Source organism: Bactrocera latifrons, unplaced genomic scaffold, assembly GCF_001853355.1.
Source record: "Bactrocera latifrons isolate USDA-ARS-PBARC rearing strain unplaced genomic scaffold, ASM185335v1 scaffold_16, whole genome shotgun sequence".
Lineage (NCBI taxonomy): Eukaryota > Metazoa > Arthropoda > Insecta > Diptera > Tephritidae > Bactrocera > Bactrocera latifrons.
The window spans coordinates 2,424,690-2,440,913 of record NW_017535074.1 but is presented as its reverse complement, the minus strand read 5'-3'; the positions used below and the strand labels follow the sequence as shown (position 1 = coordinate 2,440,913).

At 36.2% G+C, this 16,224-nt stretch overlaps 1 protein-coding gene across 4 annotated transcripts in view; it reads right to left on the bottom strand.

Annotated features, from left to right (window-relative positions):
• Nucleotides 1-3,369: 3,369 nt before the first annotated feature.
• LOC108966435 overlaps nucleotides 3,370-16,224 on the bottom strand; it is a 178,051-nt gene continuing 165,196 nt past the window's right edge. Inside the window, exons 5-15 of one of the 4 annotated variants that reach the window (XM_018929338.1) lie at nucleotides 15,202-15,495; nucleotides 14,843-15,132; nucleotides 14,282-14,779; nucleotides 12,208-12,904; nucleotides 10,744-11,286; nucleotides 9,410-10,666; nucleotides 6,546-6,676; nucleotides 5,291-5,296; nucleotides 4,379-5,146; nucleotides 4,162-4,302; nucleotides 3,370-3,495 (exon numbers count right to left, since the gene is read on the bottom strand). In XM_018929338.1, the coding sequence (XP_018784883.1) occupies nucleotides 3,424-3,495; nucleotides 4,162-4,302; nucleotides 4,379-5,146; nucleotides 5,291-5,296; nucleotides 6,546-6,676; nucleotides 9,410-10,666; nucleotides 10,744-11,286; nucleotides 12,208-12,904; nucleotides 14,282-14,779; nucleotides 14,843-15,132; nucleotides 15,202-15,495 (4,697 nt within the window). In that variant the 3' untranslated portion in view covers nucleotides 3,370-3,423. The remainder of the gene's footprint in view (nucleotides 3,496-4,161; nucleotides 4,303-4,378; nucleotides 5,147-5,290; nucleotides 5,297-6,545; nucleotides 6,677-9,409; nucleotides 10,667-10,743; nucleotides 11,287-12,207; nucleotides 12,905-14,281; nucleotides 14,780-14,842; nucleotides 15,133-15,201; nucleotides 15,496-16,224) is intronic. The other 3 variants (XM_018929339.1, XM_018929340.1, XM_018929341.1) reach the window with 3 other exon arrangements.

The following is a 16,224-nucleotide window of genomic DNA, read 5'->3' as shown; positions in this document are numbered from 1 at the left end:
AATTTTACTAAAAACAAAATTATACAAGAATTAAGAAATCAAAGTGGCGAAGAACTGCCAGTTTAATGTTTAAGTTTTAAAGATAATGTGAACAATATTGAAATATTTCTGGAAATTAAAATATGTTTCATTTTGCAATTTGTTTTACTATTTTGCTCATTTTCTACACGTCACTGTTTGCTAAATTAATTTAAGGTTGGAAATTTAATCATTACGAAGCAAGCTAATGAAGTATTAATTACAACGACAAATCTGCAATCATTTTCATATACAAACATTTGCTTGCATATGCATGTAAATATATTTATGTATATAAGTATGTATGTATGTATTTTTTCAACACTATATATGCCATTGCTAACACACAATATCAAAACTATATGCTTTTTGTATGTCATTGTTTATATTTAGGTGTATGCACTTGTAAAGGTTTATATACGTTGCAGCGAGAAGGCAAAAATAAAAGTAAGTAAATAAAAAAGAAGAAGAAATAGAAAAAATAAAAAGGAATATATAAAAAATAGATAAATAAAAAACGAAAAACCAAAAAAAAAAAAATTAGTAAAATAGGGAGAAAAAAACAAAAAGAAAATAATAATAATAAATAAAATAAAAATAAATAAAATTATTTCACATACATACATACGTTATATAATAATTTTTAATTAATTTTCGTTGAACTAAAATTTGCTTTTTTTTTTAATTAAAATTACGTAGTGATAAAGTAATAATTTTTGAAAATAATCTATGTATATACATACACAATATAATTTCAAAATATTTTTAAATTCATTTTTTTGGATATTCATATTTATACGTATAGTATGTATATAAAAGGGCTTAAAAATATTTTTCAACAAAATTTTTTGATGCTCCAAACTGGTTTCTAATTAAATGTACGTAAATAAGTATTCTTTTTTTTAATTAAATTGGAAAAGAAGCGAAATTCCATTCCGCAAAAAGTCAATGCTTTGAGTCACATTGTATTTAAAACGCCGGCAACATTTCCGCAACATGTTGTTAGCAACAATTATTCCAGCTGTTAAATACAAATTGTTATTGAAAAGTGACAGTTCATTTAAATTTGAACGAAGTTACAGAAAAAAATACATTTTGCTTATAAATAAAAAAATTGTGTATAATTAAATAAATTATAATTAAATAAAAAAAGATGAGATGATGGCTATTTTTGTAAAAGCAATCAGCAATTACACTAAAAATGTACCACAAAATAGTATTTGTAGAATAAAGCTTTCATGATAATTCTTTTTGAGGAAATGCTACACAACATTTTTTTTTTCAATAACCGACGAAAAAATCCATAAATATGGAAAAATTTAGAAATTTATAGAAGAAAAACTTGAGTCACCAAGGAAATGTGCTTGAATTCGGGAGTCATACCAGATCTTATCATTATATTGTAATTAATGCGGTATCCTGTTTGTTTCTTCTTTATTGGCGCAGGCATCGCTTACGCGGTTATACATAAAGAAGAAAATAGCCTCGGACTAGAGGCAGCGTCCTCTGTACTACGTAAAATTTTTATGCGGCTGAGTTGGATTATTAGAAATTTTTAAAAAGGGCTTTGCAATGATTAAATCAATCTCTTCAATTCTTAAGAAACTGTAGTTGTTGTAGCGGCAGAAAACATCATTGAAGTAATTTCGAGGAACAGTGTAGAGTTGACAGTCCTTGGCCGGATAAAAATACAGTTTCGTACCGGTTACTTAAAACCGACTGTCATGGGAACGGTATTATTAAGAAAATAATATCCGGGGTTTATTAATTATGTACATTACATCGGCTTTCTAACTCGTTAAAACTCTACAGATGATGTCAATCAAAATAAAAGCAAGAGAGCCCATCAAAATTTTATATCAATGTGAGAGAGACTAGAGTAAAAAAAAAAAAAACAAAAGAATTTAAAAAATAACTGCATAATACATATATAAATACCGTATGCATCAAAGTAAATAAATGGAAATTATTGTACTTCACTTGAAAATATGAAAATTGCCAAAACTGTTTGCTTGTAAACTTAAAAAGTGTCTAGTCGCCAGTTAATTTTAAATAATATTTTGTAGGTATTATTTAAATATATACACTGCACTTGTAATGTGCATCGTTTGCAACTAGAAAATATATCAGTATGCATGTGTATGTGAGTAATTTGATATACATATATATTCATTTATGTATTTGTATAATTATAGCAACTAAGCTAATGCTAGCACTGTAAGGACGAATTCTGCAAAAGGTCAACGTGTTCACGATTGATTTATTTTTTTTTTTTTTTTTTTTTTTTTTTTTTTTTTTTTTTTTTTTTTTTTTTTTTTTTTTTTTTGGTTTTTGTTGTGTTTGAAATTTGTGGTTTACGGCTTGTGGTGTTATCATCTTTATTTTAATATTGTTTTTCTTTATTTGCGTTGTGTGTGTATATAATATATTTATGTATGTTGGTATGTATGCAAGTTTTTTGTTTTTGTTTGTTTGTATATATCGCTCAACACTATTCTTTTGTATAATATGCTAACAATTAGTATAACTAAAGTAATTAAATTGTTTTTTTTTTGTTTGTTTTTATTTTGCTTTATTTCCTTTTTGCTATTTTCCTTTAATATTTACTCTAATTTTGCTAGTTGTATGTGTGTGTGTTTATGTTTGCATGTGAAACGCGAGTTTTAGTGGCTTTAATGGCGGTGTTTTATATTTTTGTTTTGTATATTGCATATATATATATTTTTAATTTATGTATAAATTTATTTCATATGCGTGTGTGTGTTGCATTAGAGCAGAGAGCGTTAGTTAGTTAGGCAGCTAACGGGGTAATTACATACATGGAAATCTTCGCTAGTTAATTTCATTTTTATTTTCCTTGCAACTTTACGCTTAGAACGCTTAAGTTTTACAGTTATTATGCATAATTATTCTTCTGCTAGTAAATTTATGCGTGTTAATATTTTTTTCTCAATTTGCGCTTTTGCAAATTTTGTTGTTTACGTTTGCATTTCATTTTATTTTTTTTGTTTTAATTTTTATATGTATTTATATGCAAGTATGTATGTTTATTTAGTTACACGCACCTAATGAACATTTAATTTCATTTGCTACAGTTTCTTGTTATTGTTTTAGCATAGTTAACCAACTGCAATTTACAATTTATTTTAATTTTTTTTAAATTTTTTTCTCTAAATTTTTTTTTTTATTTTATGTTTGTTTGCTTTTTTTGGAAATACAGGTGTGAAGTTTCGCTTAAACTGCTAGAAGTGTCTTGCAACTATTTTTATATATTTACTTGTTTATATATGTTTTTAATTTTTTAATATATTTTGGTTTTCTCAGCATAGTAAATATATATTTTAGCCAGTTTCATAATTTTTTAATATCTACTTATTACTTTTTATTAAAAAAAAAACGCTTGCCTTAAATATATATTGGATTCTCCTGGCCGGTAAGTAATCGGAACATTGATGTCGGCATTGTTTTCATTAGAATCTGAAAGAAAAACAAATTAAACGAAATATTATATGGGAAAATTATAAATCAATTGCATGTTTGTTTGTGTATTTGTTTAATTTATGTTAATTTTTATATTAAACAATATTTTTTTTAACAATTATTTTAAAATTAGATGGCAACCCTTTTCAAAAGTATTTTCAGATGCAAGGAATTTTAACGCGCTCTTTTATTATGTACTCATGGTATTATCATAATGGAGTTAACTATTCAAGCTAATTGAAACCGGTGGCAACTCTTCCCAAAAATTTTCTCGACAGAAATCTATCGCAAACTTCTTTAGTTTGGCAACAATAGCTGTCTAATTTATGTATATGCATTTTTTAACTTAAAATGTTGAAACAGGTGGCTACCTTGCACCAAAATTTATGCAAATGTATGCCATTTTAGCACTCTTTGAGTCTGTTACCCATAATTGCGTTATCTTCATAATTTTAACAATTGAAAATTTTATTTAGATGGCAACCCTACAACAAAAATACTTCACAATCCTCTCATAAATGTGTCTTTCTGTACAATTAAACTAATTTATTTCGAGGTGAATTTTTTTAGAATTTAAATAAGAGCAGTTTCGGTGAAATTCCGCTCAGTCGAAGCTAATATGATTTTGAGTACTTAAACTATTCTGAATAATGTTTCGCTCACCTCGCCCACTGACGTCGCCAGCAAATTGACGATCTTCTCATGTGGCACCGCCACCACGCTTTGATTATTGATTTCAATAATGCGATGGCCCACGCGCACACCACCACGCTCAGCGATGCCGCCACGCAGCAAGCTGCAAATCTGTAACGGTAAAATTAATTAAAAACTTCGAACTAATTTCCGCACTTTATATAATTTTTTTATACACGCCACTCACCACACCATTTTGTACGCTGAAACCCAATTGATACTTAGTGTTGGGACGCTTGATCTTCACCTCAACTACGGGGGCGCACGGCACCACTGTGAATTTCACCACAGTCTGGTTTTTCGTATTCTTTATGTACGTCTGACACGTGGAAAGCGGCAGCCCCACCAAACTCAGGCCGTTGATGGCAATCAGCTGATCACCAATATTCAATTGACCACAACGCGCCGCCGCACCGGACGACATAAGATTCGCTATGACCACCGTGGGCAGCATTGAACCCCAACCGCTCTCCACAATGACCACACCCAGGATTTCGCCTTTAGCCTTCGGTACTACGACCTCCTTTTGTAGTTCCTTCTTGGCGAATATTTCCAGCTCATCGCCGAAGATCTCCTGACTGTTGAGCACCTCTTGATAGTCCATTTCCTTGACAAAGCTATGATCCTCAATTCCGTTCGCTTTCAGGAACTCCATGTAGGCCACCTGGAAGGCCTGTCCAATTGATTGTGCGATAAATTGCGCCTCATCACTCTCGAAGACGTGACAGATCATTTTGGGTGTACGATTCGGTTTGGGCGCATCATCAATGTCCTGTGGCACGAAACGGCGTCGCGCCATCAGCACCACCAGATCGCCAATATCCGCTATGTAGGAGATGGTGCGCAGCGCATGATCCATCATGATCTCCTTGAGATCGGTGTTGAGTACCATTATCTTCTCGGTTGATATGAAGAGATCCACCTCGGTGCTGGGCTGTACATCGCCGTCGGGTGCCTGAAAGTTGAGCGTATGAAGGATAGAAATTAGTATCGTATATAGAGTGGTCAAAGGGTTAAAGAAATGCGAGCAAATTACTTTATTTACTAGTTTTTTTTTTTTAAAGCAAGAGATGGCATGACAAATGAGTCGAATACTTACCAGGGCCTTTAGTTAGTCCCACAGAGCAAAGAAGAATGTTCATGAAAATACAAAGCATATTCAATATTACATATGTATGTTTAGAACAAATGTCCGCGAGTTTCAAGGAAGATAACAGGACTAACACATATTTTTGAATATTTTTTACTTTAATAATAAGAGCATATTGGATTCGACTTAAAATTAATATACTATATATTTTATGGTATTTTTACATCGTAATATTTCCTGGCCTTAATGAATAATGTAAGTAAATATGTTATTTAATTCACATGGGTCTGTTTGCTAAACTCTGAGCATGCGGTTAACTCTCGGACGCCTTGGCGCTGGTTTTTGGTGCTATTTCACACACTGGTTGTTTCATATTGGCTTGTCTCCCGACCGCACTTCACGAGCTCCAACAAAAACGACAAAAAGAGTCTGGTCGACTCGACAAGGAAATCGATTGAAGGCGCCCTGGTGGCTCGAACTGCTTTGCATGAGACGTCGTGTTAAAACACTCAAAGTTGGTCAAAGTCTGTGTCTTAAACTTTTTGCCCCTAAAAGTGTCCTCTTCAGGACTGTAGACAACCAGTTGGTACTGCCAAGGGATATATCGGCTTCTTAAGTATCATTTATCGGCGTTTCGTCGAATTTAAAATGTGATTAAGCCAAAATTCGTATGGCAAGAAGCTTGTAATGTGAAAAAACACAAGTTTTTAAATATTTCTGGAATGACCGCCCTGGTTCCTACGAACTGACAAAAACAAAGCAGATGGTTGTACTAAGGGAGCCTTACTGGATCAATCGGAATACGTATAAAAGCTTTCACTGAATTCCAATCAGAGAATGAAGAAATGGGAATCAGATATAGTAGAAATCTTCGATTCGTCACATCTGTACTTGCTATGTCTGAGCTCGGATCAATTATCCAGTTGAGTGCAATTAAAGAGAGTAAGAGCATGCCTGACTGTTATATAATTATGCCAGTGTCTTTGTTCTACACCAGCAGATTGTTCGATTCGCCACTCTCTAAGGTATGGAGCTATTTTCCAAGCTAGATTGGTCTGATTAGATGTTTTGAACGGAATTTTAACAAGCTCTTATTTAAAAACTACGAAAATATTTCAATAAATTACACAAAATAGTCTTCGATTTTGTTGGTCTAAAAATTTACATCATGCATATTTAATGTACTCATGATTAGCAAGATCTAGCCAATTCAAACTACCGTTAAACACTTTTTTTGGTGGTAAAAATTAATATAGGGACTCACCTTAATGCGTGAAACCGCCTCTTCGGCTTGCATCATGCGCGTCGACTTCGTGGGTTGGCCCTCACACACCAGTTGTGTGGAGCCGAGATACTTGGCGCGGAAGAGTACGCCCTCGATAAGCACTGCGCCACCTATTTTTGGTCGAGAGCGTGTGAACAGTGTTGATTTTTTTTGTTTTTTTTTTTGAGGTTAGCGGGTGACAAAAGTGATATTATGTTAGAGATGTAAAATAGTATTTATAGATTTTTGTCTACTTTCTTCCATTTTTTTTATTTAGTTAGAGCAAAGTTTCTAATATAATGCTATTACTAAGTGACCATGGCGCAATGTGTCGAGTAGGAGTGATGGTTGATTTTTACATACATATTTTATTTTGGCTTTGAAAAAAAAAACTGAAATAAGGACTGTTTTTGTTTCTTATTTAGCTATGTTCTTCATATTCTGTGCTAGAGATGTGAGCTGATAAATAAAAAAAACTATCAACTGTTTAAATTCGATTAATGACATATCTATATTATACCTATTTTTTATTTCAATTTTATTTATTTATTTTTATATTTCAAAAACGATAAATATTTAACTTCAAAAAAGTTATCGAAAAACGATAACTATTTATTTTCATAAATGTAATCGAAAAGTAAATATCGATATTTTCAGTAGATTAATTTTTATGCACTTTTCTATTGCTTAATAGATACATTTAATGTTGCAGATAAATTATTATTAAAAAATATCGAATTTATTGTTCAGAAAACCGATTTATCGTTTAGTGCGTACAAGTAATCGATTTTTTCATTATCATATGCTGCTTTTTTAATATTCTTCCAAAAACCAATTTATTGTTCGATTATTTAAAAAATGATCGATAAGTTCAATCTGCACAAATAATCGATTTTTACAATATTACTTTTATTTTGAAAATTTTTCTGAAGTTTATCTGATTAAATTTATCAATCAGACATAAAAAAAAAAAAATAAAGACAAAAAAAAATTGAAATAATCGGTTTCGATTTCATCTTTAATGATGAATACTAATAAAATTCAGTTTATTAATCGAGGTCGAAAGAACGACAAAAATAATAAATTAAAAATATTATAAAAGTTGAAATTCTCCTCTGCAATAAAAGTATTTTTTAGACTCTGACAATGGTTTTTGTTATCGATTGCTTAAAAATAAAGTTTTTATGCGTAAAATGAGTTAAATAATGAAAATATTGAGAGAATAAAGAAATTACTACATATTTTTAATTAAGAACGTTATTTAATAGATCGATAACTTTCGATTTTTTGATATTACAGAAAACATCAACAATGATTTTCACAGCCTTGGCTTAGCTAAAAATATTAGTCCGTCGACCAACAGATTCAATTCAATTCAAAAGTAAACAGTTAAAACTATAATCGTTTATTATAACACACCAAAGAAACATTAAAAAAATCATAAAAGAAAACTGCAAAAGCAGTAAACTTCTATAAAAATTATTATCGATAACTGTAGTCGAGTAATCGTTTACAATAATCGAAATAACAGTTAAAAATAATCCATTACTTAATAGCCACTAAAAATTATGATAATTTTAAGATTTGGGCATTTGTTGAGTTATATAATATATATTATTATTAGCGACTATTGAAGTTGTGTGATAATTTAAAAAAACCGAATATTGATTAAAATTAATCGATTACTTAGTCGGCGGTCAAAGCTATATTGTCAAACTACAAAATTATGAAATTTGAGCGTTTAGTTGAAATGAAAATTATTATCGATTAAAAAAGTCGAAATAATAATTAGATAATAATCGATTACTTAGTCGGCGTTAAAAATTATATGTCTATATGTATAAACCGTAAACTTTGAATATTTGAGCGTTTTGTTGAGATGCAAATTGTTATCGATTAAAGAAGTCGAAATAAAAATTGATAATAATCGATTACTTAGCAGGCGATAGCTTTGCATAAAGCTAAACTGTAAAATTTTGAGATTTGAGCATCTAGTTGAGATACAAATTATTATTATTGAGTAAAATGTCGAAGCAAAAATTAGATATTAATCGATTTTTTAACGGTTACCGAACGCATAGTTAAAATAATCGATTATTTATGTAAAATCGATAAAACAATTTAATGACATGTTTTGAAAGGTTAAATCTTTAAAAAATTGTACAGTGAGGTTTCCTAATTTTCCTTTCTTTTCACTCTCTCACCCATCGACGTCACGGTCACTATACTAAAAGTATATAATTTTCTATGTATATAATATAAAAAACATTTAGAAATATTATCTTACAAAGTATGCGGCGGTTTGAAAGCAGTTTTACATAATTGTTTGTTTTTTTGTTTTTTTTTTTGTTCGTCAGAAAACGAAACGTAACGGAACGCATGCAAAAATAAAGAGTTATCACAGATTAGCAGAATGTTGAAAATATCTCAGTTGTACTAGAAGAATGTAGTTGAAATAGAAAATCGTCGATCGATCGTGTTGTACAAATTAAAAAATAACAACTGCAAATGGGCGTCACCTCGATCAAACACGAACACTACCAACGAACTTCGAAACAAACGAACAAAAATAACATATACGAACATACCAGAGAATTTGGAAAAATATACTACTACAACAATTTGTTTGATGCAATTTTGATGAAAATTATCGGAAACTCTACACGAACTCATTGGTAGTGTTCGGCAGCGGCGCGAGCGACTCGGCTACTTCGGCAAATTTCAGCGCAACTAACTAATAATTGAATTCGCGCGGCTGCTGCACGCCCATTTACAACAATGCTATTCTAATAGTAACAACAACAACGCTGACTAAAATTGGCATAACGACACTACTTGCGCGAAGATAAACCCAATACATTTACCTTCTTTGTTCTTACTCTTTTTGACTTTTTTCTCGCCACTGGTGCTATTGGAGCCAGCGGAGCTGCTTTGACCGCCGCCACCACTGCCACCGCCGCCCACCCCGACACCGCTGCCATTGCCACTGACGTTGCCGCCAACACTGCCATTCGCATTGCCGGTGCCGAGGAGCCCGATGCCACCGCCAACACCAACACCTCCGCTACCAGTGCCGCTACCGCTGCCGCTGCCACTGCCACTGTTGCTGCCGCCGCTGTTCCCCAATCCATTTGAGTTGATCGTCGACAAATCGAGCTCTTTCTTCGAGTTAGCGCTAATGCAGGCGGAGCCATCGGAACCGCCCGGACTGCCCATACCCACGACACAGTCTTGCACATCGATGGACTTCAGCGGCGACTTATCGCTGTGCTCCGACGATGACATGGAACCGTCAATGTCGAGCAGTTTGCTAGTGGAATTCTTCGGTGGTATCGGCGGTGGGATTTCGGGCATAGTCGAGAGCAAGGCATTGTAGCCGTTGCGTGTCTTCGTGCTCGGCATTTGTTTGGGCGAGATTTTCGAAAGCAGTGAGGAACGTGGCTTGCGCGACTCCCACGATTTGTTTTCATCATAGTAACCCTGATCGTCGAGCCGTTGATGGCCGAGTAGGCGATCCGTTTCGAGATCGGTGTCGACATCATCTTCGTCGGCGCTCAAATTCTTCGAATGATGTCCCGGCGAGGAGGCGAGCAGACCTTTGTTAGCGCTATTATCCAAATGGCGTGGCAGCCAAACGGGCGAGTTCATCACAGGTGAAGGCGTACGCGGCATGCTGCGTTCGGGTATGGGTGGTGGTGGCGGTTGTGATTGCGTTTGCGATTGTGACTGTGACTGTGTTGGCGGCAACGTTTGCGTGTTTGGCAGCAGTTGTGTTTGCGTGTGCGATTGGTTGTTGGCGTGTAGCGCATTGCTCAGCACCGACGATGCATTGCTGCTGCCGCTGTGATGCTGTGCGCTGTGTAGTTTGTTGCGGTTGAGTGTTGAGCTGATGGCTGAGGCCACCGATGTGACGCCACTACCGCTGTTAGAACCGAGCGCTGTGCCGAGTGCATTTATGGGCGATGTGGTGCTCGGCGGTGGCGCTCCGTGTGAGTTGTTGTCTTTGTAGGGCGTGGGCTGTAGTATCTCTGGCTCCGCACTGAGTACGTTCGGTTTGCGGTGCGGTGCGGGTGCCGGTGGTGGTGGCGTCATCTGCACCATGTCGGGACGATGGAAAATACCTGCGGTAATGTGAAAAAATATGATTTTAGTATGAAGCCTCTCTTTAAATTGGTAGAAAAGCATGTATAAATCATACTTATCGAGTAAAGTGAGTCCAACTCGGGATCGATATTCTTGAATACTTTATTATTGCTGTTACTTGTGGGACTCTGACCGAGCAGCTCGCGTTCGCGTCCATCTCGCTTCGTGCTCGAACGCACCGACTCGCGTCCAGAATCCTCGCGCATGCCCAGTGCCGAAGTGGGACTATCGTTTTTATGCAAATATGTCGTATCGTGCATAATATTCGACGATATTGAGTTGTTACGCGGCTCGCCGCCAACACCACCACCACCACCGCCATCGGTCGTCGAGATGGTTAGATTATTCATGCTATTTATACTGTTGTTGGTGGACAAACGTTTCATATCCATCAACATCGATATGCCACCACTGCCGATGGGGTTGTGATGTATCGCGGCACTCGGCTGCTGCAAATTATTGTTGAGATTATTTTGGTTCTCCGTGTCGGAGGTGTGACCCGACGATAAGCCATCTTCAAGTACCGGCATGCTGGAGGCATAATATTTTGTGTAATTGGAGCAAGATGTCGAAACGCCATTGATTTCACCGGAGAGACCTGTTAATTGAATGGAATGGTTAGGATTTTTGAAAGTTTTCTTTGTCTGTGTTCATATTCGGGTGAGAATTGTAAAAGTTGAAAACTGTTTCGATTCCGAAATTCCAATAAGCTATCATATAAAGACAATGGAATTAAATTCATGGAGTCCCAAGGTTTCCTGAATAGAAGTATATATTTGAAAAGATCTTGCTAGGGGCACGGTCTTGGATCTGATGACCCACCATCAAACTTTTTCTTGAAGCTAGATCTTAACATCAAGATACAGGAGCTAGGGCTAGGACCCATAATAGAACTTTTTGCTGAAGTTCAACCTAAGCATCGGGATACAAGAGTCAGGAATTGGGGTATGGCCTTGGATTAAATGACCCACCTTCAAACTTTTTCTTGAAGTTAGACCTAAGTATACGGTTTTCGATCATTTGACCTGCAATCGAACTTTTTCCTGAAGTTTGGCCTACATATGCATCGGCAGACAGGAGCTGAGAATCGGTCTTAGATTAGATGATCCACGATCGACCTTTCATCTGAAATTCGACCCAAGCATCGGGATAAAGGAGCTAGCAATTTGGATATGATCTTGGATCAGATGATTCACCATTGTCTTCTTTCCTGAAGTACGTCCTAACTCTCGAAGTTCAGGAGCTAGGGATTGGGAGACGGGTGTCGGTTTGAGATCAGATGGCCGACGAATGACATTTCATATGAAATTCGACCTAAACATAGGGATAGAGGTGTTATGGATCGAAGCGAGTCTCGGATCAGATGACGTTATCGGATCAAACCTTTCTTCTTAAGTCCGTCCAAATTAAATGGACCGTAGACGTCATATACATCGGCAGTTTCCAAAACTATCAAGAAATGGTCTTAAGGTACTAGAACAGCAATAACTAAGAGTTCTTTTTATAACCTATGACTTACTGTCCAAATCGCCGCAATTCGAATCATAGTCCGTTGTCTCTGGCGAATAGCGGTAAGTACCCGGTGTGTCCAATTGATTATGATTAACACCGTCTTGTTGGTCCAATTGTTCGCCGCTGCTGCGACTGGCCGAGTCCAAAAAGAAGTCGAAGTCGCGCATCAATGGACTAGCGGTAAAGCGGCGCCGATGTGCATTTGTCGAATTGTTATAGTTGTTGCTATTGCTGTTGCTATTATTGCTACTGTTATTGAGTTGTTGTTGCTGTTGCTGTTGCTGACGTTGCGAGTGTGTTTTCCTCTGACGTGAGTCCTGAGCAGTTTGCAGCGGTTGCGGTGGCTGCTGCTGCAAATATTGTTGCTGTTGCTGTTGTTGTTGCGATTGTTGTTGACGATACAGTGTCGGTGTTGGTGATGTTTGTAAATGTATTTGTGTTTCACGCTGGTTGTTGCGTTGTTGTATTGTTGTTTGCAGTTGACGCATTTGGTTGTTATGTTGTTGTTGGAGTTGGTGGTGATGTTGTTGTGGCTGTATACCATCCATATCTACACCCATTAAGCCGTCATCATCATCGTCGTCGTCATCTTCTTCGTCCTCATCGTCTTCGTCTTCGTCGGCATCGATATTCACATTCGATGGTGAGTCCAATTCATCGTCGTCACCATGATCCAGATTGCTATGGAATTCGTATTGGATGTCCTGCAAGTAAAAATCGAAAGTAAAAGAGTCATTCGAATGGTCCTTATAAGAATTATGAAGCGGGGTTTGTTGGAACGAAGCAGCACTGAAGTTATTAAGACTGAAATTTGTGGTTATGGGCGTTTTTCAACCGAAGACGACTTTTTTTTTAATTTACATTCCAGGATACGAAGAGACAAAACCCATAAATCTGCAGAAGAATATGGAGGAAATGACCATTAAGGAGCTTCGTCTTTTATGCAGTCAATATCAGGGCTCATTTGAGCCTGAATATAGTCGCATAGATTAAGGGCCAATGGTCAACCAAGTGGTAAATTTTTTGTCTGCCGTATTTTCGAGCGACTTTAATAAACTCCAAAAGAATGTATGAAGATATTCTTATCTGGAAACTAGAATTAAATCAAAAGTTAAGTCTGAATGGACCTAGCTTTTGAAAAAAACATGAAGAAAACAGAGAGGACTATTCGTCAGTTTGAGTTCGCGGTAGTTTCTAGGTCAAAAGCTAAAACTAAGATTTTTAAAATATGCTTAGTCTGATGCCATTTTGGTAAAGCTCAGACCTTTATCAGACTGACCTATGTGTAGATTTCTCAACTAAGCAAAGGTTTATTCTTCTTTACTGGCGTAGCTAAGGTTTAGGCCTCAGAAATGCCGAAACGAATTGTAAATTAGTAATATTAATTGTAATTATAATTATTGAATCTAAGGTTTTTTATGAAAATTCGATCTGATAAAGCTCAGACCTGCAGAATTGTAATGACAGTCAGAGCTATTTATCATTCTAAGTTAAGGTATATTTTCTAAATGATATAATAAAGAATTGGGGTTATACATCAGTCTGTGTACCCCATAAAATTTCAATTTGGTCTGAGCCATACTAAACCTATAGTGGAACTCAGAATAGAGATCAAAGCCATATTCTATAGATTCAATTTCATTGAGGCTTAAACTGTGTGAAGTCCAACTTTGCTTCTTCAGTTTCAAGCATACACTTCTAGATCTCGGCGAACGTAATAACACTACTAAACTTTTGTTGAACCTGGATTGGCCACAATACACCTAAAATCGCTATCTATCTGCACCCCGATCGAATTTAGTTATCTATCGGGTGATTTTTTAAGAGCTTGATAACTTTTTTAAAAAAAAAAACGCATAAAATTTGCAAAATCTCATCGGTTCTTTATTTGAAACGTTAGATTGGTTCATGACATTTACTTTTTGAAGATAATTTCATTTAAATGTTGACCNTACTGAGCATCTTTCTCTTTGACACCATGTCTGATATCCCACGTGATCTGTCAAATACTAATGCATGAAAATCCTAACCTCAAAAAAATCACCCGATATGTTAATGATCCCTACTTTTAATCAACTTACGACACTGTCGACATCGCTGCCGTTCTCAATCGGTCGATCGTCCATCGATGGACACTTGAAGAACTCTTCGAGCACCTTACGCGTCTCGGAGAATTCATAGAGGTAGTCGAACGTCGAAGACTTAGTTGGTATGCTGAAGGCGCTGCTACCGATCGCCGTCAACGGCTTACAAGCCGCATTGCTAGCACTTGGCGGCATTGTTGTGGTATTCGATGCGTTAACCGCCGGCGATTCGAGGGTGAATGTGGGCGTAGTTGGCATACCCGATGTGGAAATGGCCTCCGGTGTGGTTAAATCGGAAATTGTGCCTATCTCGGAGACATCATTGCTCGTGTCCTCAGCGTTATTGTCCAAAGTGCAAGTTGTGGGCGGTGAAGATTGCCGTTGTGGCAGCGTTTGTGGTTGCTGATAATCCTGTTGTTGCTGTTGGTGTTTTGAATTGCTGTGGCTCAGCAGCATAATTGGTGGAGTGCTCTCACGTGGCGGTGAAATAATACGCTGGAATGTAAAAGTGTAAAATATTAGGTGACGGAAGCGAGGAAAGAAACTTGAACGATCTACCTGTGGAAAACCAGGGCGCGCCGGGTATTGCTGTTGTGGTGAATTGTGCGTGGTTATTGTAGCATTGTTGTGTTGACTGCTGCCGCCACCGCCACCGTTATTGGAGGCGTTTGTTGTTGGCGCTGACTTTGTCAATTGTTGTTGGCTATGCGTTTGCTGCGCATTCGACCCGGCCGTATCTGCTTCCACTTCTTCCTCTGCAGCCGAGGGCGCTTCTGCTTCGTCTTCAACTTCAGCGGGCACGACAACAATCGCCTGACCGCCAATGCGTCGTGGTGAGCCTTCATATTCTGCGTACAAAGAAAATAGTAATAACAGTAAACTATGTAGGCTCAAGAGATCATTCAACTACAACTCACCTATGATGCCGTGTCGCGTCTCGACTGCGCGTATTGTGTAGCTACTTCGGTCCAAGTATCTCTTTGGATGATCCTTATACATTATTGACGTGTTATTGTTGCTTGTGTTGTGACTTCCGGTTATCTCTACAACGCCATGCTGTTCGTTGAGGTCTTCCTCAGCATAGGCGTCTGTGTTATCATCGACCAGTGTCAAGGATGTGGGCTGTCTGTGGTGTTGTTGTTGCTGAAGTTGCTGTCGTGTCGACGCAGGTGAGATTGTGGGCGCACTTGTGTCGGTTGTTACTCTCAAGTCTGCAAGTGGAAAGGAAAAGGCTTAGTGAGGGCGGAAACTCGATTGTTGCTTTGTTGGCTGAAGTACAACAAAAAATGTAAGAAGTAAGGCACAATTTGGCAGCCAATATGTATAGTTTTTAAGCGGCTTATTGTAGCCGAGGGAGCGCCAATTTGGTCGCAGTTTTAAACGATTTTTTATATTTAAAATAATTTTAGACAAATGGCAAGTCTATTTTAAAAAATTTCTACATCAAAAATTGTCTCACACTTTCTGTAAAGCTTTCATAAAATCATTGTTTTAAAAACATTTCGTAATATTTTTACATTTTTAATTAGGTGGCAATTCTATTAAAAAATATGCTTTAAATGAAAACTTTGCTGACATTTTCGAGATGACTTTGTCATGTTTGACAGATATTTTCAGATATTTATATTAAAGGTGGCAACTCTATTAAAAAAAAAAAAATTCAAAATGAAAACATTTTCGGGCATGTACGAAAGACTTTCTTAAGATACTTGTATTTGGCAAATATTTGGTAATACTTTTAATTTTCCCATAAGGTGGCAACTCTATTCTAAAATATGCTTTCAATTTTAAACATATCTAAATAAGGAACTTTCTCACATTCTGAAGAGTTTTATAGAAATTCTTGCCGTTAAAAGTCATTTTGTAATATCTTTAATTTTTAATTAGGTGGCAACTCTATTTTAAAATATGCTTTGCGTGAAATTTTGTTAACATTTTTG